Source organism: Urocitellus parryii, chromosome 3, assembly GCF_045843805.1.
Source record: "Urocitellus parryii isolate mUroPar1 chromosome 3, mUroPar1.hap1, whole genome shotgun sequence".
In the NCBI taxonomy this organism is placed as follows: domain Eukaryota; kingdom Metazoa; phylum Chordata; class Mammalia; order Rodentia; family Sciuridae; genus Urocitellus; species Urocitellus parryii.
Genome location: NC_135533.1, coordinates 185129258 through 185156951, shown reverse-complemented (window position 1 = coordinate 185156951; position 27694 = coordinate 185129258). Strand labels below are relative to the sequence as shown.

Sequence of the window (27694 nt, the reverse complement as noted above, 5' to 3'; positions counted from 1 at the left end):
ATTCTCCTTGTATCAACTTTCAAGAAATAGCTGCAGTATACGTCATAAAAGAATGGATCATTAACTCTGACAACTCAGTCTATGGCCTCGAGGAAGATGTTTTGGTTGACGAAAACCACCTCCATACTTCTTAAATCATACCTCATCTGTGTGTTTCCTTGTGTTGGCTGAGCAAATGGTTTTGCTAATGGGAAATAGGGAGACAGAATGAAATCAGCCATGAGAAGGCTGCCACAGGGTACAGCTGAAGATTTGTTTTTATACATTCAGAGTGATGGAACTTCTTCAGTGATGAAAGAGGAATGCATTTCTTTTCCTCAGCCACAGAAGATTGCAGATTTGGGATCTATTCTTCCAGCATTTAATGAGCTAATATAGTGGTGATTCAGCATAAGACATCAACATAAGACATTCTTAAAAGTGACTTTGAGATGAGTGTTAGCTATCTTCTGGAATAAAAATGCATTATTTTAACTAATACATCACTAAAAAAATTTTTTTTTTTACAAATTTGGTTTTGATTAGGATAAAAGTCAATTTTGAAAATAAGGTAGGCTCCATCTTCAATGTTTAAGTCACATTGAGAGCAGATTTAATCTTTATCTTAAAACTGGGTACATAGCTATCATTAAGGTGGTTTTAAACTTGAATGAATGGACACAGCATTTTGGAATAGGAATAGATATTACAAAGCATCTCTCTTTCTTATAGCCATGAGGAAATTAATATTCACCCCTAGCACTATTTTCAAGGCCAGAGAGCCTACAGAGGTCACAGAACAGTTAAATGCCAATTCATGAGATAAGCTTTATTTTCAAAAAGTAGTCTATTTTCTTCATAGCACTTAACTTTTATTTACTTGTATGTTAATTTACTTTTTTATGAGAATAGGAACTCCATGAGACCAGGTGTTTTTCTGTGTATGTTTTATCACCAGCCCCTACTGTCGTACCTGGCACATCTTAGTTGCTCAGTACAGCTCAATACATGTTTTGTTTGTCAAATAAATGAACGTCTGACTGTCTGTGGAGCAATATAAGCCATGGATGCTTTTAGAATTTGTCATCAGAAGATCTCAGTGAATTTACATAGTAATAGAAGGTTTTAACCCAACAGGCAGATCTTGATCTAGGTGTCCAAAGTTGGTATTGCTATGGGATGAGTGTAGCAGGTAGGTATTACCATGAAGTAAAGGCAAAGACCAGGAAGGACCTGGTGAGAGGAGGATGACACTGGTGTTTTGTGATCAGACGTACTTTTCCCAAACTGGCCTTGTAAGAAAGGACAGCCTTCCCCCATTGTCACCAATTCCAACTTTTTAACTTGTGATAGTAAAAGTCCTCAATCCATCTGACTTTGACTTGAACAGACCAAAAGTTAAACATTTTGTTGTCCACACAGCCCTTTTTAGAATTCAGGAATATGAATTCCATCTTCACTACCACATTTACCCAGCTATTTTTTTTTCTAGCCTCTTCATTACTAAAGTCCCCATAAAATGTGGCAGATCTCTCTCAACAAATAATCGTAACAACAACAATGCTACTTTGCTTTTGTACAGCACTAATATTTTTCATGGCACTTGCACAAACATCTCATGAACAAATTCTAAATTAATTGCAGTGTCTCATAAAACCATTTGAAATCAATTGTGTCAGATGGACAGTTTACACTGATCCTAGTGGGGAGGTGAAAAATGAGTCTAGTTTGAATCTTCAGTTTTTTAGTGAAAGCAGTAAACCAAATATAAGCAAGCCCAAAGTCACACTGATAATCACCCATCCTGGTGATTCTACTTTTTAATGTCATGTGTTTTATAGATGTTACATAAAAGTGCTTCTCTAGCTTGAAAGAAGTATTGCATAATCTATGAAACAACAGGTCAGTTTGAGTTGGGACAGTCATCTACCATTCATTCATAGAAAGTGCCAGTTAATAAGTCTTCCAAGTAGAGTGCCTAGCCCCTCGGGTTTGTTAAATGTTACTTATGTGTCTGAATCATGCATCTCCCTAAATCCTGACTACAGGAAGTAAGTGGTGCAGGTGGGAAGGTTTGGCATCTGGAAACTAGTAATGGTCACCTTTCCCTGTATGACTAAGGAGGCTATTCTATTACACTCCAGTTTGTTTAGTATTTAGCTTAAATGTTTACAGAAACTTTTGTAAAAGCATTTGTAAAAACTGGGCCTAGATTTAACATTTATTAAACATTAAATATTCAAGTATATTCAAGTATATTTTCTATTTTAAGACACTGCTTAAGTTTATTTTTTTAAAAATTTTTATTTGTTATATATGACAACAGAATGCATTACAATTCATATTACATATAGAGAACACAATTTTTCATATCTCTGATTGTACACATAGTAGAGTCACATCCTTCATGTCTTCTTACACATACTTAGGGTAATGATGACCATTGCATTCCACCATTTAACCTACTTCCTCTCTTTCCCTCCCTCCCCTTTTCCCCTTTGCCCTATCTAGAGTTCATTAAATAGGTGATTTCACTGATATTAGTGTACATCATGTTACATGGAAGATGTGTAATGCTTCAGAGAAATGTACCAAATGCTCCATATAAATTCTTTGCTTCATTATTTTTCCAACTTGCAGAAAACCATATTAAGGGTTTAAATAGTCCTTTTGTGCTTTTCCTAAATAAGGATGGTTTGGGCCCTAAAAAAGGAGAGTACAAAAATAATATTATAACTGGGATGGCCAGAGAAAATAGAATGCCCAGAGAAATTTGAATTTCAGATAAGTAATACAGATTTTTTTAAGTTTATATCCCCAATACCATTTCTTATATAAATATATCTCAAGTATTGTGTTTTTTAGCAATTCAAGTTTAACTGGGTGCCCTCTATTTTTACTGGGTAAAGCTGCCAACCCCAGATGTAGCCTAGGAGCAGAAAGGTTCTAAAATCTTTGTCAAAGTGGTGCCAATTTCTTTCAGTGGCTTAGCATGCTATTCCATAGCTTCTGAACATGTCATCTGATTTTCTTTTCTTTCTTTGAGAAGCTTGTGTTCAGACTTGGAGCTGTTTAGCTGTCAAGTCCTCACTATCTGCTCAGTGGCAGCAGGCATTTGTGAGCTGAGCACACTCCCCCGATGCCTGGCTCGGAACAGGGACATTCAGAGGGTGAGGATCTTCAGAGACTGCTGACATCCAGATTAGTGTTACTCGCTGGGTATCCCTAACTGTCGGTTTTGCAGACATGAACTAATATACTCCAAATCCATCTAGTTTCTTCCTCCACATCTGCTCCTGGCACTGCTACCCCACTAGCCACCCAAACCCGATCCTGGGGAGCCTGGAGGAGGAGTGCCTCTTCCCTCCCCTTGCTTCCTCCCAACATCCAACCTGTTTGGAAGTCCCGTGGATTTTCTCTTCTCATTTCTTTGCCACTGCACTGGTTATCGCCCAACCTTCCCATCTCTTTCCCAGCTCCATTCTTCACGCCTCCACAGTGGAGGACACTTGAGGCTGGCCAGAATACCCTTTAACTTTTATGACTCCAGGGGGACCAGAGCATACTTCACCTCCTTTAGAAACTTATGATAAATGAGACCTCACAGAAAAGCATTAAGACATAGGTGGATATCTCTCCATTCATGATTTTACCCAGAGTCCTTTTTGCTAAGTTCCGCTCTCTCATGAAATATCTGAGTACCGTGTTTCATATTCTTAATAGAAAATGACTGAGACTCTGATTCCCTTTGGGTTCTCCCAACTTCCCTCATCCTCATTAATTATCGACTCTTATCCCTCCATTGTGATTGTTTTTTGAGCCCTTTCTCAGCAACATTTTATCTGCCTCTAGCAAACATAAACAACCACAGAAATGCACACATTTACACACACACATACACACAGACACATGCATGCACATGCGCCCTCCCTGTATTGCTAAACGCTCTGCATTGAATCATCCTGACTTCTGCATAATTTGCTTTTCAGTCTAAATAAATAGTAGTTATTGACATATTGATATAATTAGGTCACCCAGGTCAGATTTTTATCCTCATGAATTCAGATGGCATCTTACTTTTTTGATTACCCAAATAAATAGGCGATGTTGTGTTCTCAGAAGGATGGTCCATGTTTCTTTAAAATTTATGTTTTTTTTATTTCATTTTCAGTTAGCAATGATAAGTTAGTTCTCTCTCTTTTTGTTCCCTCTCTCTTTTTTAAAGGGCAGTTTAGGGAGATGAAAATGTGATAGCTGATACCTGAGAGCTAAATGTACTTTTTAATAGATTCAGAATTAATACATTCCAGTGGGACGCAGAAATCCCTTTTCTATCTTTTTCCTAGAGAAGCAAATATTATTGGGTAAATTACTTCAATAAAGACACTTGTCTCCAAACAGTTAGCCCTCACCATGTCTCAAACTCCTCAAGATTCTTTTATTAGCATTTCCAACACTTGTTAAGGGAATACTTTCTTTTATGATGTCTCCAAACACCACTTTCAAGATGCTACATCATTATATTGTCAATCAGATACTTTTAAATGATAGTTTTCCTATTTCTTTCAAAGTTTTAATTTCTTCTTCAATTTCACATAACCTTTCAAATCATAAATCTGCCTCTGCTCTGGTATTTTCTTTCGGAGTATAGGCCAGGTCTTATGAACTCCTCTCTGTCCAATATTATAATTTTATCTTTTGTGGAAAGAATGGCATTTGGAAGGTTTTGTGTAAGGTGAGTCACTAGTAGTGCTGAAGGACGGATCCACCAGGAATTAAGATCAGATCTGAAAAACAGCAGTGAATGTGGAAACATTGAGTCTTGGCATTAGAAGGGTTCAGTGGGACGCAGGGGCGACAGCCCTGAGATCGTCCGATTAGGAAGAAGCTCCCTTGTGGCCCACACATATTTAAAAGTCAAAGCATTGCTTGGAGTGACCCATGTGAAGTGCAAGTGGCAGCTGAGATAGAGGTTAGGAAAACAAGTGGAAATGTTTGCCTCGGAGGTAATGTCGGGGAAAGACAGCTACAGGTCCACCAGGATTCATGAAGGCACCTCCTGGGAGCTGATTATCTGTCTGGAGCAGCAGCTCAGCCTGTGCCCTGTAGAGATGCCCCTACCTACATTGTGCACCTCAGAAACAGTCCTTGAAATTCAGGAAACCAAGAAAATTATTGGTATGGAAGAGGTGGTTCTCTGCTCCAATTTTTAACAGAGCCAAATCCTTCACTGAGACCAAGTTTTCACCCCAACTAAGAATCAGTGACTTGTGACAAATTGCACAGAGTCTGAGGCTTCCCTGTGTGTGCCTGAGGGGCATGAGGAATGGAGATGGTCTGAGAATTATCAGCACGTGATTTTAATGGAAACCACGGGTGTGAATGAGACTCTCCAAAGCGAGAGGGAAAAGTGAGAAGAAAGAAAAGCACCATTTCATGTATGGCTGAGTTAAAGATGCCACTGAGACATCCTTCTGTGGGATCTGAGAGGGAGGAAGGGACCAGCATTCTCCTCCTACATCGTGCCTCCCTGGGCATGTCCACTGCCCACTCTTTTTTTCTTTGATCCAAATTTACTTTGCTATAGCATTGATCACTTATTAGAATGCTATGTGGCTTACTTTTCAGTGTTTTATTATGTTGTGTTTTATATCTTCCCTGACCCCCATCTCTCATTAGAAGGTCAACTGTTGAAGGCAGATTTCTCCTTTGGTGTATTCCCAGCAGGTAAAAGAGTGGTGATACTTTGGAAGTGCTTAGTAATGTTCATTGAATGAGATTGCTGCCCTTATGAAAGCTCCCTCACCCAGTCTGCCATGTGAGGGTTCCATGATTGACAGATGACCATGAACATGGACATGACAGCAGTCTATGACACTGATTCTGTTTGTAGCCTGATAAGGGATTTCTCAGTCTCTAGAACTTCTTTTGTTTATTCGCCCTGCAGTCTATGGTATTCCATTATGTAGCCTGACTGGATTGGGACAACATCTCAGTCGATGTTATCAAAAACTGCAGAGAAGTCACTTGCAATGAGCATGGCGATTTGTCATCTGTTGGTGTGCTGCAGTAGAGTTGTTTCAATGGCAAAGCTGGAACAGGAGCTGGACTGTGTGGAGTTGAAGGATGGGTGGTAGGTGAGGAAGTGAAGAGGGGTAATAGCGCTTGCCCATTGCAGAGACTGCTTGGAAAGGAAGGAAAGATGGTTCTTACAAGAGAATGCAGGGACAGGTCCCAAGACCTTCTTTGTCATCCATTATCATTTTAATTGGCAAAACTCACAGGAGTTATGTCTGAAGGACAATGAGAGAAGCTGACCTCTCTGCATTTTGGGAAGGTCACTTTGGGGTCTGTGGAGAAGGTAGCCTGGAGCACAAGAGGCTGAGGTCCAGATGCACCACTGCTTTCAGAAAGCATGGGAATATTGTCAGCTCTGACGCTGTCCTGGGTCTCTCTTCACTGGGTACACCCGACCACCTATTCCTTCTCCTTCACCTGACACTGTATACCCTAAAATTCGCTTAGAGGTCAGCAATCTCCTATTTTTCTCTTCTCTGATACTTAACTCTCTCTCCTGGCTCAGAACCAAGATGCCCCGGGAAGGCAATATCTCTCATGCTGCCCCCTCAAGCTGGGGTTCTGTATGCCTCCTGGTCCTGCCTGCCCCCAAAGCATGGGGGAGTATCATTTTTCCTCTTTCTTCCACATCTCCCACTTCCTCCTCTGTGCGCTTCTTTTCTTGGGCATTCAGACATCTTGTAGAGTCACTGTCTTGAAAGCCAACTCAAGTCCCCATTTTCCTTCTTTTAGCTACTTCTCTTTCTCTACCCTTTTTCATAGCCACGTCCTCAAATGAGTTTCTAAACTGTCAAAGACCAAATCCAGACTTAGGGAAGGGGAGACTTTATTTGAAAGGATTATTAGAATAAAGGGAGGAGGACTGTTGCAATAGAGAGAAGGTTTCTGCTCTTCCCGACCTAAGAGCTACAAACATCTCAAAGGTCAGGGAGAAAGGGGCTTCCTTCTCTTAATAGGGCAGAGTGAAAAAAGGCTGGAAAGAGCTCTGTGGGGAAGTTGGATGGATGTGATAGCAGTGGAAGTGGCTCTGATCGGACAGTAGACAGAGTGTGTTGTATTGTGAGGCCAGCCTGTTCTCAGGAGGGGCTAAAATGGGTTATGAGATAGCTCAGACTGAGGATGGGCCAAAGTTTAGGAACTTGGAGGAAGGAGAGAAGTTGAACTAAAGTTTGGTTAACAAGAATTTTGCTCTGACTTCTGGTGGTGGTGGTGGTGGTGGTGGTGATGGGGAGTTTGTTAGACAGCTTTCTGTTACTGTAATAAAGACCTGAGATTGTAATCAAATTATAAAGAGGGAAGGTTTATCTTGACTTTCAGTCAAAGATTTCAATCCAGAATCAATCAGTTCACCTTATGGTTTCGAACTTATCACATGCTGGTGGAAGAGTGGGGGAGCAAAGCTGCTCACCTCATGGCTGGGATACAAAAAAAAAAAAAAAGTGAAGAGACCTGAGTCCCACAATCCTCTTTAAGGAAATTCCCCCAATGACCTAAAATCTCCCACTAGGCCCCACCTCTTAAAATTTCCACCACCTCCCAATAGCATCAAGCTGGGAGCCTAGCCTTTGGGGACATTTAAGATCCAAACTATAGCAGAAGATAAAACGGTTTAGCTATCCTTTATGAGGCAAAGGAAAGGAATTTGGAAGGTCTTTGGCTGTAATCACAGGTTAACAAAGTACATGTGTGTGTCTTACATAAGTCATTTGGGAAGGGAATTTCTTTGTAGTAAACCGTTTCCTAAAACATAAAAGACTGGGTAGATGGATGGGGGAGAAAGATTCCTTAACTACTGCTGGGTGTCAGGACCACAGGGCTCAGAAAAAATTCAACATTGTCATAATAGTTAGAGCCTCCTCAACTCCCATAACCCATCATTACATTCAAAATGCTCTTGCTAAGACCAGCAGTGAACTCCTTTTTGTAAATACTCAGGGCATTTGGCTTCCTGGAATTTGCTGCCCATTATGGTGTCTTCTTTGAAAGACTCCTTTCTCCCTCTTATGATAGTCTTCCTCCCACTTCCTTTTCTAGGCTCTATCCCTGTCTCCTCCATCCAACTCCTAAAATATTGGAAGTCCTCCAGGATCAGTCCTGTGCTCCCTGCTTGTTGCTTTCTGTGCCTTCTCTCCAGGCCATCTCAGTGACCCTCGGGACTGCAAGTGCCTCTTTCTGCTGAGGACTCCCAGCTGTTTCATGTTGAGCCCAGGTCTCTTCTTATGAGCTTTAGATCTAGAGCTCAGTCACTGTCTCAATGTCTCCACATAGAGAAACCTCAAAATCACCCCATGGAAAGGCAGACTCTCCGTCTCCCTCATTGATACCTCCCTCATCTTTAATTCCCATTTCCATGAAGAGCATCTCCAGCTACCTGCTTGCCCATGTTGCATCCTTGCCTGGAGAGCATTCTTCCTGGCCAGTGGCTGTGCTTCTTTCTTACCTCAGCTTCAAATGTCACTTTCCCAGGGAAGACTTCCCTGCTCCAATGGCTGAATCACCTGTGCTACCTCCCATGTGCTCTCTTCCAGAACTCTGTAAATATGTCTGTATGTGTGTGTGTGGATGTGTGTGTGGATGTGTGTTTGTGTGTGTGTTAGTTGTCATCTCTTGCTGATTTAGACATAAGCTGTACAAATGCTGCATTTCTGCACCTGTCACAGTACCTGGCACAGAGAAGGTGCTGGCTATGTTATTTGCAGGGGAGGAAAAAGAGAGATAGGAACCATTTCTGAGAGTTCAATATAGAAGAAGAAGCGTTTAAAAAATCCATTAAATGAAGCATTAACAGTAAGCATTTAAGCTTATCACAGTTTCAGATTTACAGAATTATTGTAAAGACAGTACAGAGTGTTCTGTATACTTCACACAATTTCCCCTCTTATCAGCATCTTGCAATAGTATGTTTGGTACATTTGCCTTAATTAATGAACCAGAATTGATATACTTTTATTAACTGTAGTATATACTTTGCCCCAAATATCCATGAGTTCCAGGAGCTCATCAAGGGTACCTCATTACATTTAGAAGCCCTGTCTCCTTGAGCTCTTATTGGTTGTGACCATTTTTCAAGTTGTCTGTTATTAATGATTTGTTATTGTCTTGTTATTAATGTTTTTGTTATTAATTATCTTAGTTATTAATTGTCTTTGAAAGCTTTGAGGACCATTGGTTAGGTATTGAAGAGAATTTCTCTTAATTGGGATCTGTCTCATATTTTTCTCATTGGCATGCCAGAAAAATGTGTTTTTTTGGAGGAAAGTTATAGATGCAAAATGTTATTCCCATCATATCATATTATCGAAATGATTGATCACTTGTTATGTTAATCTTGATTCCCTGACTTGAGATAGTGTTTGTCAGTGTTCTCCCTCCCTTTCCATAACTTAATCTTTGGAAGAAAATTACTTTGTGTGTTCAAACTTAAGAAATGGGAGGTTATTCTCCCTTTCCTTGGAGACATAATATCTATTTGGAATTCTTCTGCACAAAATATTTGTCCATGTCCCTTATTTATTTATATAGTCATTTATTTATATCAGAATGGACTCGTGTATTTATTGTATCCTTTGAGTTATAATCCAATACTATTGCCATGGACAAGATTGGATCACCCCAAATTCATGTGTAGAAGTCCTGACCTCCAATGTGATAGTGTTTGGATGTGGAGACTTTGGAAAGCAAATGGTTTGGATGAAGTCATGAGGGTATGCAGCTTGCTTCTTTCTCTCCACTACCTGAGAACACATGAGAAGGAAACTGGCTGTAACCCAGGAATAGAGCCCTTACTGGGAGCTGAATTTGTTGGACCTCCAACTTTTTGGAGTGTGAAGAAGAAATGTCTGTCTTTTAATCACCTAGTCTATGGTATTTGTTATGGTAGCCCAACCTGATTAATGCAAGTTTTTTTTTTTTGGTTTTGTTTCTTAAATTGTTTCATCTTTGCCTGTTAGAAGCCCTTGAAGTTGTCCTCTTCACCCATGTGAAATACTTCCATCTTTGTGAGGGTTTTTTTTTTTGTCTTTTTAAAAAGAAATCTCATGTATTTCCTGACTGAGTCCTAGAATCAGCCATTTCTCCAAGAAGCCCCAATTCTTTATATTAGAGAATGGTGTTAGAAACCATGGTTTAGTGCTCAGTGTGGTTTTTTTGCTACTGGAGTGTCTTAGTTTCTACGTCTTCCCATCTGGCAGAGCAAGGAGATACAGGTGTGTACTAATCTAAGCATATGAACTTGCCTATAAATACTTCTCTGTATCTGGCTATCTATATCAACATTAAGTTAAACATGGGATCATACTGTTTTCTCCAACTCTGATCCATGACCTGTGGTAAAGTACCCTTCCTCCTGTAATCTCCCACTCAACAGTGAGAAACTTGGTTTCTGCCATCATTTAGGTGACAGCTCAATTCCATTTCACATGTAGAGCAGTATCAGATTTGCTAACCTTCACCCCCAGGGGAGAGAACTTTGTTGCTAGAGTAGAGTTTCCTTTGGCTTTTATATCACTGCTTACAAAAAGGTGGGATGCATCACAGATTCCAGTGTCATCCTTGAGCAGCATCAGGCTAATCTTGTCTGTACTGAGTTTTAGTTGAGCAGGATAAAGTTTTAACCAAGATGACAGTATTACAGCTGTGGGAAAGAAGAATATCCTCGTCCACACATGAGGCCTTTTATGTGTAAATTGTCATATTAATGAATTATTTAAGAAGTATCAAAGAGTGTATGTTTCAGAGTGCTTTGAAATACACCTCGTTTCAATAGTTTCCTTATTTACCCTCATTTAGAGAATAAATAAGAATCATTGGCAATTAGCAGCTTAACTACTTATGTATAAGTGAGGGAGGACTAATGAAATTTTAAAATCAAAACAGTTTATCGTTTTCCCTTTAATTAGATTAGGCATCCTTCCTTTCTCGTTTTTCTCCCACCTTTTTATTTTTTAATTCTTTTGTAGTTGTAGATGGACACAATGCTTTTATTTTACTTGTTTATTTTTATGTGGTGCTGAGAAATGAACCCACTGCCTCACGCATGCTAGGCAGGTACTCTGCTGCTGAGCTATAGCCCCAGCTCTCCCACTGTGTTTTTATTTTATGAATTATTAATTAATTAATATCTATTTATTTATTTTAAAATTTGTTCTAATTACTTATGCATGGCAGTAGAATGCATTTTGACACACTGTACACAATAGAGCACAGCTTCTCATTCCTCTGGCTGTACATGGTGCAGAGTCACACTGGTCCTGGAATCATACATGTACTTAGGGCAGTAATGTCCTTCTCATTTCACCGTCCCACCCACCCCCACATTCCCTCCCCTCACTCCACTCTGCAGGATCCAAAGTTCTTCATTCTTTCCTTTCCTAGCCCCCATTACAGATCAGCATCCGCTTATCAGAGAAAACATCTGGCCTTTTGTTTTTGGGGTTTGGCTTCTTTCACTTAGCACGATATTCTCCAGCTCCATCCATTTACCTGCAAATGCCATCATTTCATTCTTCGTTAAGGCTGAGTAATATTCCATTGTGTTTATGTACTACATTTCCTTTATCCATCTTCATCTGTTGAAGGGCATGTTGGTTGATGCCATAGTTTAGTTATCCTGAAGCAATATGGAGATTCCTCAGAAAACTTGTAGTGGAACCACTATTTGACCCAGCTATCCCACTCCTTTGTTTATACCAAAAGGACTTAAAATCAGCATGCCAAAGTGAATCTCTTTTCAAAACAGAAGTAATGTTTATGTAAAGTTGAGTCCAGATATCTCTCATAGGCAGTGTATTGTGGGTTAAGTTTACTTATTTATTAAAATATTTATGGTAGACATACATGGTTTCTTGCCATCTACTCAGTTCCTGTTATCCTTGGCTTTGCTTAATTTTTTTTATTGGAGTATAATATATAATGACTATAATTTTTATACACTTAATTGTAAGTACTTTAATCGTTTCCAGAGAGCCCCTATATTTGTTCAATATCACATAACATATGCTCTATTACTAAAAAGATTTCAGAAGATCTAATCTCAGGGATAACTTTAAAACAAAAAAAAAATTTGGTTTTCTTTAGAATAAAAATTCTATTTTAAATTCTATACAATTTGTGGGCGTGTAGTATATAAGTTTTTGTGTATGTACTATTTTACTTCTTTCTCTTAAACTCTTGCTAGCTAGGAGTGGCAGTGCATATCTGTAATCCCAGAGACTTGGGAGGCTAATGCAGGAGGATCTCAAGTTCAAGGGCAGCCTGGGCAACTTAGTAAGCCCTTGTGTCAAAATAAAAAAAATAAAGAACAGCTGCAGATATAGCTCGGTGGTAGAGCGCCCCTGAGTTCAATCCCCAATACTACCAAAAAAAAAAAAAAAAAAAGAAAGAAAAAAAGAAAGAAAAGAAAACAAACAAACAAACAAACAAACAAAAACCGAAACACTCTTCTAGTTATAACTCTTTATTTCCCTAAATATGGTTAGGTTCGCCTTTAGCGGGGAACTTGGAAATTATCACACATGGCAGTAGATTACTTTACAATGATTTTCTAAATAGTGACCATTCTCACACACAAACCAGATGATATGTTTGCAAATGTTGATCAAATATGACTTAATTATAGTTCCAAAGGCCAGTTTCTTTCTGAGGATGAAAAACACATGAGTAGATTTTCTCACAGAATGTGCATGTGCACGCTAGGGCTACTGTCACAAAATAGCACCAATTTGTTGGTATGAGAAACAGATCTGGAGGCTGCAAGTCCAAGATCAGGCTGTCGGTAGGGCTGGGTTCCTCTGAAGCCTGTGTCCTTGGCCTGCAGACAGCTTCCTTTTGCTGCCGCTCCCTGAGATTGTCTCTCTGTGCCTGTGTACTCCTTATGGTCCTTCCTCTTTTTTTAAGTACTTAAGTCACATTGAACTCAATCCGACTCCCAAAACATCCTTTTTAACTTAATAATTTCTTTAAAGATATTATCTCTAAATATGGATACATTTTGAGGAATGGGTTGGAGTTTCAACCTGTGAGTTTTGGAGATGGGGTAGAATTTAAGTCATCACAGAAACTTTTGTTATGACTGGTAGAAATTAGACTGTGTCATTATGTTTAGAAGTAATTAGGAAGCTCTTTGACCTTAGAGAATTTTAAAGTTTTATCCCAGAAGCAGTGTGATGGTTGGCAATTGTGTTGTTTATCTCTTACTTTCCGTTCCTATTATCTTCCAGAGAAGTGATATCTCAGTCTCTTTCAGGGGCACATTGACAACTTTTGAGAATCTGATGAAAGCTGACTTTGATGAAAGTTAACTTTGTTTTGACAAATTACCTTAAAACATCATGTCTTAATACAATAGCCTCTTTTCTCCCCCTCAATGTACTGGATGCTGGATAACTGGGCTGGCTCCAGGGGAGTTGCCGATTGATCATTGTATGGGACTGGCCTCGATTACTTGTGTGGTCCCTTAGTTTTCAATGCCTGTCACTTGTGTCTTGAGGCCAGCTGGCTGTGGGCAGGCCCAGTGGAGGAACTGGGTCATGTGTTGCTGATCATCCAGCAGGCGTGCCTATTTCTAATCATATGGTACTGATCAAAGTGATGTCAAGAGCAGGAAAGAACAAGCCCCAGAGAGCATCACTTTTGCTATTATCTCATTGGCCAAAGTTAGTCATATGATCCAGCACAGATTCAAGAATTGGAGAAACTACAAAGCCACATTGCAAAAGGGAGATGGGAAGATTTTGTGGTCTCTAGTGAGAAAAAGAGGGAGATATAAAGATGAGAAAAATATAAATAGGTAAACTGTATTCTGACAGGTGTTTTCTCCTATATTCGAAAATTGTCTTTTGATTAAAAAAACATTGAAGGTTGTTGTCTAAAAAAGTGCAGATGCTGGCTGGAGCACAAAAGGAACAGGAAGTGGAACGGGGATGGGAGGGACATGGTGGAGCACCTGCTTCATGAGCCTTGAAACACGAAACAAATCTCCTGAGTTCTCAGAGGTGACAACGTGGGAAACTGGTCTGTAGGGAGTGAAAGATATTTTTTCTGATGAGGATGTTATTTCTTCTTAAGACATTTTTAAATATAAGTAGCTCATGAAGGGATAATGGGAAATACCTGGACTCCTAGACCCAGCAGAATCCTGGAAAATTTTGCCCCATTGCCATATTATTGAACTAAAAAAAAATGCTAAATTTGAAAATAGTTAACCGAGAGACTTAGAAATAACACATTTCCCTGAAATTCTTACTATAAATCTTAAATTTGGAATTAGTCTTGTTTTCTCACAAGAATAGCAACTCCTTGTTTGTTTGTTTATTATTTATTTATTTATTTATTTATTTAATTTGATACCAGGGATTGAACCCTGTGGTGCTTGACCACTGAGCAACATCCCCAGCCCTTTTTAAAATATATTTTCTTAAATTTAGAGACAGGGTCCCACTGAGTTGCTTATGGTCTTGCGAAGTTACTGAGGCTGCGTTTGAACTCACAATCCTCCTGCCTCAGTCTCCCAAGCTTCTCGGATTACAGGCGTGTGCCATTGTGCCCCTTGTTTATTCTCTCTAACCAATTCTGACTTATACCTACCCTGATTATTCTGATCTTGATTTACAAGTTTCTTTATGCCTTAATCCACTGTCAAAGCCAACTCTTAATATCCACTCCATTAATGTAGAGAGCTGAGCCCTGACCTAAATGTATATTATGGAATTGGATTATCAAACTACTTAATTTGAGAGTATGTTTGTGTATGTGTTTCCATTATTGCAATAAAACAGCAGAGATAATCAATTTCAAAAGAGGAAGGGTTTATTTTTTTCTCATGATTTTGGAGGTTTTAGTCCACGGCCAGTTGGTCCCATTGCTTTTAGGACTGTGGTGAGGCTGCACCTCATCAGGGGAGCATGCAGCTGCTCACCTCATGGTATCTGGGAAACAGAGAGAGAGACAGGAAGGTGCTGGGACATCCCCATACAGGCATGTCCCCGGTGACCTAACTTCCTGACTAGGTCCTGCCTCCCTAAAGTTCTACAACCTCTCAATAGCACCACAGTCTGGTAATGAAGCTACGCATGTCCATTTGGGGGATGATTCAAGCTCCAAGACCCAAACCCTAGCAGGGCATGTTTATTGAAAGCTTTTAGTTCTTACTTCAGCTTTATTCTATAAACATGAAAAAAAATTCTATCAGAAACATCCAAGGAAACAATATTCCTTTCCACATTAAATTATAAGTGACAGACCCATAAACCATCACAGATTAACTTCAACTGGAAACTCGTTGAAACTGTGTGGCCACTTCAGAAGAGGTGAACATGGTAGCTAGTGTTGTTTCCAGAAACATATTTAAATATGCTCTTCTCTCACATTATAACCTAGAGTTGATTAGCAGAGTGAGGAAGCCATATCAGTTTTTTTCCCCAATACGAATGCTGCACTATTAATCACCACAAAATCTCAGTGACATCCAATGGTAAGCATTTCTTCTTAGCCTCATAGGGTCTGCAGGTTTATAGGCTCTGCTGCAAAGGTAGCAGCTACCTAGGACAGACACCTTCTTCTCCTGGTAGTGGACAGAAGCTCCTAGCAGGACAAGTGGAAACACTCAATACCTGTTAAGACTGAGACGCTGATCAGGCACAGTGTCACTTCCCCCATTTTTTGGCCAAAGCAAGAAAACACAGTCAAAACTGAAGGCAGGAGTCAGTAAACGAACTATGCCCAGCAAGTTCTCTAGAGCAAGAAAGAACTAGGGCGGACAATTTTACCTACCACAGAGGGGTTGTTCTTTCCAGAAATAAACATCATCCTCAGACACATACCAGGTCATGTTTTCTATGGTTTATTGATATTTAGTGCTTAATCTGAATTGCTTGGTTTTGCTTCTTGATTCATCTGAAGCTGGGAGGTTTCCAAGATACCTTTTTAATATGTTTACTTGAAATTTTGATTAGGAGTTGCAAGTCCTTTTCAAAGATATCTCCAATAACAGTTTGGAAACTGGATCTTCTTCCTGTGCTGACGCACCCCTGCTCCCCTCATTTCTGGGTATCTATTAACATCCTACACTTATTTCAGCCCAGAGGTGCTGAAGAGCGAGCCTTACGGGGAGAAGGCTGACGTCTGGGCGGCAGGCTGCATCCTGTATCAGATGGCCACCCTGAGTCCTCCCTTCTGCAGCACCAACATGCTCTCCTTGGCTACAAAAGTAAGGAAAGTTGGAAGACAGAAGGTCTTGTGTTGCCAACAGGCCATTCATTTACTTCCAAACAGAAATTGTGTGATTTTATTCAAATGCTGATTGAAAACAACATTGCTTTATTAACTGCACGATCCGACTTATTTTTTTCTCCTTTCTTCTAAATATAGGCCACATGCTATGCACATTTCCATATCCAACTGCATTCATTCATTCATCATAGAAATTTATAAAATATGAATATATCAAGTTACTTTTGGTCTCTTATTATTACTTTAAATTTTTTTTTATAGTTATATATGGACACCATGCCTTTATTTGTTCATTTTTATATGGTGCTAAGGATGGAACCCAGTACCTCACATGTGCTAGGCAAGTGCTCTGCCACTAAGCTACAGCCCAAGCCCCTGGTCTCTGATTTTTAATTGCAGTTTGGACTGCCCACAACCCAGCATATGGTATTACCCCATGCATCTTTTTATTATGAATCTAAGGTTAACTGTAGCCCAGCATGGGGAATATAATTCAGTGTTCTAGAACTGTTTAATTGATGTTAATTTTTGGGATGTTTTTATCTCTGATTAAATTTTGTGCATGCACTTCATGTTGTGGCTAAGGATCATTGCTCTAAGATGCCAACAGCCCCATCACATCTACCACTGCAGTCTGTTTGTTTTGCAGATAGTGGAGGCGGTATATGAACCAGTGCCAGAAGGCATCTACTCTGAGAAGGTGACAGATACCATCAGCAGGTAATTAATCTCACAACTTCCAACATATAGGGACCTTCAAGAAGTACCTCACATCTATAAACATTCACTATTTAGGTGGAGGGGAAGGGTCCCCACCTAATCCAAACCTGGAAAGATGTTTGTGTATCACCAGTAGTAGTGAACCTTCTGGAAGCCATTGGAATATCCAAGAGGACATAGTAGAAAATGTCATGCAAACACTAGAATGATTATTTGGAAGGCTTCTTATCAACTTGTAAAACTCATGTGACATGAAACTAAGTGAAGAAAATAGGATATGAAACTGGAAGTATGACAAGAAGCATAAAAATCTGCACAAATTTGGAAGAAAGCCAGGAGGAGAACACAGGAAACTGAAGAAGGTCGTGTCCAGGGATAAAATTGTAGATACCTTTTCATGTCTAATTCTTCAATTGGCAATATTGTCCTTTATAGTAAGTTGTCAAGGAAAATCAGAAGCTCTGGCCATCAAAATAGTAGGAAAGTAATGAAAGTCATTATCTCCATGCATTCCCAAAGTTCTGACCAGTCCCTCCTGGCCCCATGAGGCTGTCCCCATTCATCTCTCACCTGGCCCATTCTGCTCTTTCTCCTGCTCCCTAGGTTCCAGCTATCTCCTCCTACTCCTTTGTCCTTTCTTTTACTTTATTTCTAAACTCTTCCCTCTGATGTATGCATGATATAAGCCCTCACTCCACTTGGCTCTCTACTGAAACCCACTCTGCCCACCCCACTGCCTCTCAGAGCTCTCTAGCCCCCTTACCTGCTTCATAAAACTCAGCCCCACCACCCCTGAAATATATACATGCATAAACCCTTGTTTGTTGATTGTCTGTCTCTTCCTTACCACAAAGTAAACTCAAGAGCAAGAACTCTGTCATCTTGCTTCTTACCAGTTTAGTCCCCAGAACAGTGCTCGGCACAGAGTAGACCCTGGATGTGTGAATGGATCACTTTGGTTTGGCTGATTGCTATTTCCAGACCATCTCAGGTAGTCGAGTCAGCCCAATGTGATTTCTGTGCTCCATTGAGCTGTACCAGATCCTCATCTTTTCCATCCCCTTCCCAAGTGTTTTAATCCTTGCTTTGGCTTCTGTCTCTGATGGACCATAATGGTCATATTACTAAGGCTAGTCTGCTTTCCCTTGGCTTCTCCCCTCCGGTCCATGTTTTCTACTAATAATTACCCCTACTCTATTTTAGGATTATTTCTTGAACCTTTCTTGTTTGGCATAATGTTGGCCTACAGTCTTACGAGTCTCAGGCTGTGGAGCCAGGCCTAGCAGGGGCAGAGCGCTTGCTATGAACTGCAGATGGTGGCCAAGGGGTTTCTGCATCTGCGTTTCCTCATCTAGTAAAATGGTGGTTGTAATGTAATAGTACCAACCTCATCAGGTCCATGTGACAATTGCGCAAAGTAACATATGCAAACCACTTGGCACAGGGTTGAGGAAATGGCAAATACTTGCACAGTTTTGGCAGTTATCACTGTTAATGTTATGGGAAACGGGCTGAAAGCTCTTCCTAAATCATCTGAGTTTCACGTATTCTCAGTCATGTCTTGTTGCCAATGAATCCAGACAATTTATCTCTATGATTCATGCCTCTTCTCTGTTATTTGTTTTTGGAAAGTACCTTATATACTGAAGAAGTCTCTGGAGATGGCAAGATGAAGATACTATATTTGCTCATTTAATTTCTCCTTTTCATGGGTAGTTGAGTGCCATAGAGGGAAGGGGAGAGATACCAGAGAAAAAGGTACAGAGGCAGCAGTCTGACTTTGTGCAACTGAGCTGCAGGACTGTCAGTCCCTTTTAACAGGTTCCCTGGCCATCAACACACTTTTTAGGATCAATAGACCAATGGGGGTGGGGTGGGGGGCTGAGGGGAGTCAGATAGTAACATTACAGTGCAAAAATTTAGAGCATCACTAGGTTCTAGACTGCATTGGCTTCTAAAGCCTCTTCTGCCACTCATTTTAACTCGTCTGAGCTTCATTTTCTCGTCTGTGCTGTGTGGTTAGCAATATTAACTACCGCGTGGGCTTTGTTCTGAAGCTTAACTAAGATAATGCTGCTGACACACTTTTTATGTTGTAAAACCTCTATAAAGTTAGATACTGTTATTAATAACATTATTATGTGAAATGACAACTGAAATAGGATACTACCGTGAAAGCATATGATATTATTTGCAGAATTAAGTATAAAAAAACAAATTATAAATGTGATGAAGGGCAGTAAAGGGGGCCATGAAGGATGGTAGAAGGACCTGGCTTAGTACGAGGAGTTAGAGACTGTTTTTCTGAAGAAGGGTCATGTAACCTGAGACCTGAATAACCCATAATTCTCAAATGGTGAACAGGGGCGGAGAAAGCATTTCCTGGACCAGCATCTGTGAAAGCTTCACTGGTTCATTTGAGGAATGGGAAGAAAGTGGAGATGAAGCATCTTAAGTAAGGAAGAAGGAGCCAGCAAATGATTTGGGGCAGGAAGGGCAACAAGGGCCAGAGGCTGTAGGTGCTGTGGACTGTGTGGTGGGTTCTGGATCTTTAATTGGAGCACTGCAGGGAGGACTGATGGGTTATCAGCAGACTGATGCATAGTGAAATGTCTTATTTAGCAAAGACCATGCTGGCTGCTCTACGGGGAGCAGAGGGAGGGCATGAGAATGGAAGAGGAGATCACAGTTGATGGTGACTGATGGAGTGGTGGTGGAGGAGGAGGAGAGAGGTGAGATCGTTACCACCCCAGGGTGGATGTTGTCTGCATATTTGAGGGCTTGATCCTAAGAAGATTCAAAATACTTTGATTAAGTGGGAAAGTGGAATGATTTTGAAAATACGAGAAGAATGGGCTTTATTCCATAGAGCTTCAGAATAAGGAGCAAAGACCTAAAGGGGGTAAAAGTTACAAGCAGGATAAGGTCAGCTCACCATGACAAAGTGTAGGCCAGAATTAGAGGCATACACAGTACAGGAGGCCACTGGTGGGTTGTGAGCTCACTGACACCAGAGGGTGAATGATCACCTATTAGGGGATTCCAGATGAAATGTTTTTGAAGGTGCTTTCCATTTAAAAATACTAAGATGCCATAATAAGTTAGAACTGACAATTTAATTTTGCAACTGACTGTAAATTAAGATTGCAGGGTGCATTCTGTAACAGACGTTATTTTCATTTCAAGCTATTCAAGACTCCTCATTGTCTGGGTTCACAATTGCAAAGTTTTATCTTTAGGAAATTTGACATAAAACCAAAATCAGTTGTGAGTTACATGTGATTGCATGTTTAATTTGCTTTGGATTTTTAGTATTTAAAAGTTAAGTTCCAAGAGAATTAGGGAACACTTTCAAATTTCCTATTTTCTTAGCCTCCCGTTTTCTTCAAGAACAATGCAAGGGACATATGCAATTAAAATCTCAGCAAATTATTAGGTTCAGAGCCAATCACTGTAGCTTGACAGAGGCTTCGAAGAGAGGGGGAAGTTTACTGTAATCATTCTTAAACTGTTCATTGCTTCCAGTCACGTCTATCTTCTTTCTTCCACTTTACTATCATCTCATTCTTGTCAAGTAGAGCTCACACAATTTGCATCTCTAATGTGCAGGATCTTTTCTTTTTCCTGTTTGTTTATGTGGCATATAAGCACATTTTGTTAACGAAACTTTTCTTTTCTAGCAAGCTTTTAAATTAAGAGAATAACTCAGCAGCTCTGGAATTTGGGGTAGAAAATAAATACATCTTGTTGCTCTGCCCAGTACCAGCATGACTATTTTTACCTTCCAGTACACTCTTAGGAGAGTATTGTCTGTTTTCTTTTTTAAAAGGAAGAACATTTCCTTTTATGCACAAAATATTCCAATTGCCTTATTTTTCTCTCTCTGCGCCTGGTTGCATAAGCTGTCTGGCGCTTTGTTTCAGAGGCAGTCATAATGACTACAGAAGCTAATGCTAGCCGTGAGCTCTAAGGACAAGTGGATCTTAGAGCAAGTGAATCTTTACATTTTTTACCCCCACTTCAACTCTTGTTTCATAAAACATGAAATGAATACAATTGAACATTGTATTCCTCTCACTTTTTTTTCTCCATCTCATCTCTCAGAGTGTTGTGGGGACAAAGTGGGTGAGAAGAGGGGAACATCCCATATTTTTTCTAGAACAAGACTTGATGCTTATCTGAAAATCATTGGAGCATCATACAGGCTGAGGATATTCTATCAATCTACAGTGTGTGTTTGACTTTGACTCACTCAGTGGAAATTCTCTGAAATAACCGAAGCTGGGAGTTATTTCAGAGCAATGAGACTAGACTGAAACTTCTGATTGGAGATGTTCTTGGGAGGGTACAAGGCTGTGGTCAATCCATTTGGGCTATGGATAGGTCAGTTCTTTAGATGTTGGTGCTGAGTTTGCTTCATTCATTCGCTCACTGCTGGATAGCTGTCAGGACCCAGATTCCATTTCACATACTGACTTCTCAGATCATAGTGACGGTGGAAGCACCTCTTGCCCCTCAAGAAGTTTCCCCTCCAGCGGTGAATCAGGCCATTGCAAGACAATAATTATGATAGTTTTAAGTACTTCAAATGTACACAGTGCATTGAGAACATATAAAAGAGGAACAGTAAGTCTTTCTGAAAGCATTCCAAATAGTCTTTCCAATGGAGACTTGAAAATGCGGATTTGGGCAGGAAGATAAGAGATGATATCTGGGAAAGCTCAGGGTACTATCAAGAAGGAAAATCAAGCAGATGGTCTAAAATAAGCAAAGAAATATGTGGCATAGGAGAGCCCTGGACTGTTTGGAAAAGTGCAGGTAGGAGCATTTGATGTGTTGCTGGGAGATGGGAAAGAGAGGAGGGAGATAAGTACCAGATCAACTGGGACCTTACATGGCATTCTGGGAATTTTAATTTTATCTTACTGGACTTGGAAGCTATTGAGGAGTTTTCAATCTGACCCAGGTCCTTTCATACTAATTATGATGCTAAACTGCATCTCCCTGCTGGTACCTTTTCTAATGAGGCCAAATATAGGGTGGGGAGGAGCCTTGGGAGAGGAGGATATAGCTAAATGCCAGGAGAGGGAGGTCATTTCTCTTCCCATTTACCATAATATTTTAAAATAACCACATGATTTCTGAAACAAACTTATGCTGCTTTTTGTTAAAAAAAATACTCAGCTAACAATTTACCTGCTAATGTCATCTTGAATCATTTTAAATATTTGCAATCTGAAAATTTATAATATTTGTGCTCACAAAAGGTCTAGATGCAGGGTGTTTTTTTTTTTTCTCACAAGGTAGTCAAAATAACACTAGGGCAACCTAGAATTTTAGCAGTTTTAATCTTTTTGGCTAATTAAGCGAAAGTAGATGAAGAATCTGATTTAATTAAAAGGCAAATTTCAACAACTTAGCTTCTTTTGTGATTATGAGCAAAAGCAAGAAACTTTACAAATATGTCATCATAGCACAGCACAGAATTGGCTTTATGTGCCTGTGACTAGTGCAAGCCCCTGTGCTCAAATGGTCCTGAGTTTGGGGTTTAAGACTTTGTATATAAGGTCCTGAAATTCTTTTTTTTTTTAAATTTATATATGACAGCAGAATGTATTACAATTCTTATTACACATATAGAGCACAATTTTTCATATCTCTGGTTGTATACATAGTAAATTCACACCAATTCGTGTCTTCATACCTGTACTTTGGATAATAATGACCATCACATCCCACCATCATTAATAACCCCACACATGTCAGGATGGAGCAAGTGCCCTGCTGCATCTCGGGAAGCAAAGAAAAGACCTCTCCTGACTAGGCTGGCAACATCATGGCACACTTGGTGGACAACTCAGGGGGTGCCTCTTCCCACCCCTGGCCTGTGTTCCAGGTGCATCCTACCTGCACAGAGATTGTAATCTCTTGGGGGTCGCTTATCTAACATCAGTTGGGATGCTGAACTGTAAGAAGGGCAGTTTGACTTCTCCAGTCCCACTGGAGCTCCCTGTTTTCATTTGCAGGGGACACCCACAGACTATGTAGCTGGCCCTATTCCCATAGTCTCTTGCCTATATTTGTACATAACAAATGCACAGAGTGAACTTTGTTAAATATGAATTCAGCAGATGTGCAGAGTGCCTGTTATGACCATAGTGCGAGCCCACTGCCTTAGAATTGAAAAAGAAAAAGCATGAACACAGATCAGAAAATGATAGTGTCTTAGAATCTGATTAAAACTCTTATGTGGTTTAGTTGTGATTAATAAACTCAATAAGAGGGAGTCATTGGCAAATTGTCATTTTGAGTCTCATTTTGACTTCTGTTGTGAAGAATATTTGTGGACTGATGGAGAAAGCAGTGCAGGCAAAAGATAGCTTGAGTGAGGATGTGTTGCTAAGTCATATACTGATGTGAAAGTTAGATATTTTCCTCAAAATTCAAGTTAAATTTGATTGAAAAGTATGCATGATTCAGTGCAATTAGAGAATTTGAATTAAAAAATAGATAACATTCTATTCTGGATACTGGAAGTAATTGAATGATCTTGGTATTTGGTTTCTGTAACATGAACAATACTCCCTTTACTATACTGAGTGATATACTTCCAAAATCATAGGAAATATTAGCATGCAATGTGTCAAATTAGTTACTTTAAATTACTTTTGTTAAAGACAAATAAAATTGAAGATGACGGTTTGGAGATGCCCTATGGCAGACTGTCTATAACTGCTCATCCAAAACTTCAATCATCACGATTTCCCTGAAATTCTATCTCCTATCATAAACAAAATGCAAAATATAAACTTCATATCCTTGTCAGCATGATTCAGTGAAATCAAACCAATCCTCCGCAGTCGAATCAACTTAAACACTCCCAGTTGCTTTAAAAAGAATGACATGTAACAGCCAGTCACAAAAAAAGGTCCAGATACTTCCTCATTTATCTTCTACAGACTGTGCTGCCAGGCAAGCCTCTCCTTCCCAGTTCAGACCTCCTGGTTTGGGGGACTGCTCTTTTGTGTGCCCAGTGAAGTTCCATAATTTAAAAAGTTGATCCAGTTTTATTTTGACCCTATTATAGACATCTTCAACCTCTAAGTAACTGGATTATATTTTATATTTATGACTTTGTGTTTTGTAAGACTGAATCATCAAAGTGTATTGTTAATGACAACATTCAGCTGGAAAAGGCCAATAAGTTGTGACCCCCCTGCTGAAACTGTCCTTCCTTTTGGTGCATCAAAGGTGATTGTCAGGGACTGTGTATTGGGGTCCCTCTTTGTTCTACTGACCAGTGAGCTGAGAGTAACTTCAGAAGGCAGTTGACCCACACAGGGGATGATGAGCCCCTCTGCCTATGCTGAAGCCTAAGGAACAGCTTCACATCCAACCTGTGGCCCTTGCCTACATGCAAAGAAATAGTCCTGCCTCCCTCTCTCTCCCCGGCTCTCTAAATACCCTTTGGGAAGTGTTGGATTCAAACTTACATTTGATTCCTATCTTATCTGGGTTTTCTTGGGTGCAGATACCATGGTGGACTCTGTAGCATAGTTTAATTTTGACCTTCCACATCCCAGGTCTGGTCCTGACATTCATTCAGTGTTGTAATTGGCTCATCCCTTGTCTCAGGTGCCTGACTCCCGATGCAGAAATCCGTCCCGACATTGTAGAAGTCAGTTCGATGATATCAGATGTCATGATGAAGTATTTAGACAACTTATCGACATCCCAGCTGGCCTTGGAGAAGAAACTGGAAAGGGAACGGAGGCGCACGCAGAGATATTTTATGGAAGCCAACAGGAACGCGGTCACATGTCACCATGAGCTGGCCCTGCTATCTCACGTGAGTGCTCATCTCTCGATCTACTAGACTGTCTAAAGATGTTCTGGCTTGTTTTGAGGAAAATCCAAAGTTAGGAAAATATTTGTTACATGAAATAATTAAGTATTATGTAGTTACAGATTATACCCCTTTTCTATTCTAAAGATATAAATAACTCAATATGACTGGCCTTCCAAAACAACTAATCCATACTTCATTGTATATTTTTCACAAAATCAGAAGTGTCAAAAAGTTCTCCCAGCAATTCTTCAAGTTTAAATTATGGTCTTTGTGGAAACAGCTGTGGATGCTTATATTTAATTTCTTGAGCAATCTCTACCTTTGGGAACATGTATGAAATGGGAGTTCATTCAGAGATGGAAATAACATTTGCCTTTAAAATTTTTTTTTTTTTTTACTGGTCTCTCTGTCATTGCTGCCATTGCTCTTTGTAGTCATGAAAAAGTTACAATGCTTCAAATCAGAATGTATTTTTAATTTTTTTTGCCAGTAACCTGCAGATTATTTTGACATATACAGGTTTTTCTGAACAGGACTTGAAGAAAGGGTGCTAAAGCTGTGGATTTGCACATGTGCCAGCAGGGGTGTGGGTCATGCTCTTGTTGCTGCCTTCTTTCCCCACCTACGTGCCTTTGTTTTAACCTTGACCCACCATCCATGGTTTGCTTGTGCTCTGGGTCTCCCCCAGCAGGGACCATGGAAGGGATCCCTCGGACCAAGTGTTCTTTTCCTCTGTCCTCACGGTGGTGCCCAAGGAAGAAGGATCATAAAACTAATTCTTGGTCAAGGTACCTGATAAATTCAATTCCTTCCCGGGACCAGAAGACTTGTTGTACTTCAGCCGTTAAAATTTTAGAAGAAGTTGAGCTCCAAGAAGAGACAGTTCTGACTTCTTGAATAACAGTTAACTCCAGTGAATTTCTTTCTAAAAAGAAGGAGAGCACTTCTGTTTCATGGGTTTCTCTTGAGGTGTTTGGGTTCCAGAAGTTGAAGATTCAACGTAGGGAACTCTTACCTTCGTTGCTTTAAGTGCTGGGCCACCTTAATGTAACTTCACCGAACGATCCATGATGATTTTTGAAGGCCTCAGCTCATGCTTAGGAGCATATAACTTGGAGTTATTGCTCTGAATGAACACAGTTAAATCTCATACACGGGGACTAAGAGCTTACTATGGCTTGTGATTTTACTGCCTGACTCTAAAAGCCAGGCGACAGTAAGAAATACGTTGTTCTATGTGTGCCACGATGCTTTCCTAATAGTAGACTAGATTGCAAGAGAGTTAGTTATTTTTATATGTCTTAAGTATCTGGAGCCTTCTATTAAGTTCCACTCTGCAAAGCTACTTAAACCAACTTCCAGTGGGATGTGAAAGAGTCACTTAACATGAGGTTCGTGTGACTGACATGGGGGTGGGTGGAGTTAGTTTAAAATCAAACAGTAAAAAATCCTCTTGAGCAAAACACCTTGAGAAGGACCATTTCACATATTTCTTTATTTTTCAGTTCTCAGTTATTTAAGAAAATTCTGTACTATGGAAACTTTCAAACATAGAAGCAAAGCCCACTTCTTATGCTCACTGCCCTCCCTGCCAGCTTCAACCATTAGCTACTTGATGTAAATCTTAGGTCTTTTCTATCCCCATGCACTTCTTACTCCCTGACTTTCCCAGATTATTTTGAAGCAAATCCAAGATACCATATTTTTTTCATCCCTCAATATTTTGATTGATGAGAGACAGTTTTACAGTAGAAATTTAACTCTTGGACCATGGCCAGGTAAGGCAAGGGGAAAGCTCTAGAGTCAAGGGAGGGGCTATGAGGTTCTTCAGGTTATATCCTCACCTGTGGATTAGGGGAAAATTCTACTTACTTTCTAGGGTATTAGGATTAAGGAAATTACTGTGTTTGAATATACTAGGCAGCTTCAAAAAGTGGCAAAAAATTTTAAGGTATCATCAATTATGTAGCATCAATTATGAGTAAAGCATATACCAGAGGAATAGTTCATTGCTGTAAAAGTGAATGCTATCTTGTCCAAGTGGTCATTAACATTAAATATGTTTGTCAATCATGCAGTTAATACACATTTATTGAGCATCTACTGTTAGCCAGCCTCACAGAGTACCTGCAGGGAGCACACTCAGCCTTTTTGGACCATAAAGAAATGCTTTACTTTAAAACACAGTTTTTATTACTGCTTTAAAGAGTCATAAAATATCTTCTCCCCTTGTACTATTTTAAGTATGCTGACAAGTTTTTCTTTCAAGATTAACCAGACATTAAATAAAAGGAAAAAAAAACAAAAACAAAAGACAACTTGATTAAAGAACCAAGGAGGAAATATTGCGTTTCATCAAACGAAAGTATGCAGTTAATTGGCATTGTCCTCTGGGTACCAATTATTATTTTTAAAAATTTACATTCACACCAGTGCTGGCAGAATTATGGGTACAAAGTGTTATATCTTTTTTTTCTTAAGCAGTATTATGATTGTTTCATTTCAAGTATAGTAGAATGTTCTCCCAGAGCTGTTAATGTCAAAAATGGAGTTACACAATCCAATGATGAATGGTAGTGAAAGGGAACAGAAATTAAAGGGAACTTTATGAATTCCCAGCACCAATAAGAGGATCCATCTGTGAATTACTGAAATTTTACAAACCAGTGGGTAAGCAAACAATTGATAAGAACATTAAAGGCTCTAGTCTCATGGGTGAGTATGCTATTTACTCTCACATCTTAGCTTATTCTTAATTATGGCAATTTTCTTAATAGGCCAGTAAAGACAAGAACAAATACGTATTTCAAAAGGGCAGAGACATCTTCACCAATGATGTTC

General features: G+C 39.7%; 1 protein-coding gene across 8 annotated transcripts in view; it reads left to right on the top strand.

Moving 5' to 3' along the window:
- Nek10 (NIMA related kinase 10) overlaps nucleotides 1–27694 on the top strand; it is a 188030-nt gene that overhangs the window by 99143 nt on the left and 61193 nt on the right. For 7 of the 8 annotated variants that reach the window (XM_077795650.1, XM_077795648.1, XM_026406136.2 and 4 more), the window contains 3 exons: nucleotides 16132–16261; nucleotides 16934–17004; nucleotides 24640–24853. In XM_077795650.1, the coding sequence (XP_077651776.1) occupies nucleotides 16132–16261; nucleotides 16934–17004; nucleotides 24640–24853 (415 nt within the window). The remainder of the gene's footprint in view (nucleotides 1–16131; nucleotides 16262–16933; nucleotides 17005–24639; nucleotides 24854–27694) is intronic. The other variant, XM_077795652.1, reaches the window with a different exon arrangement.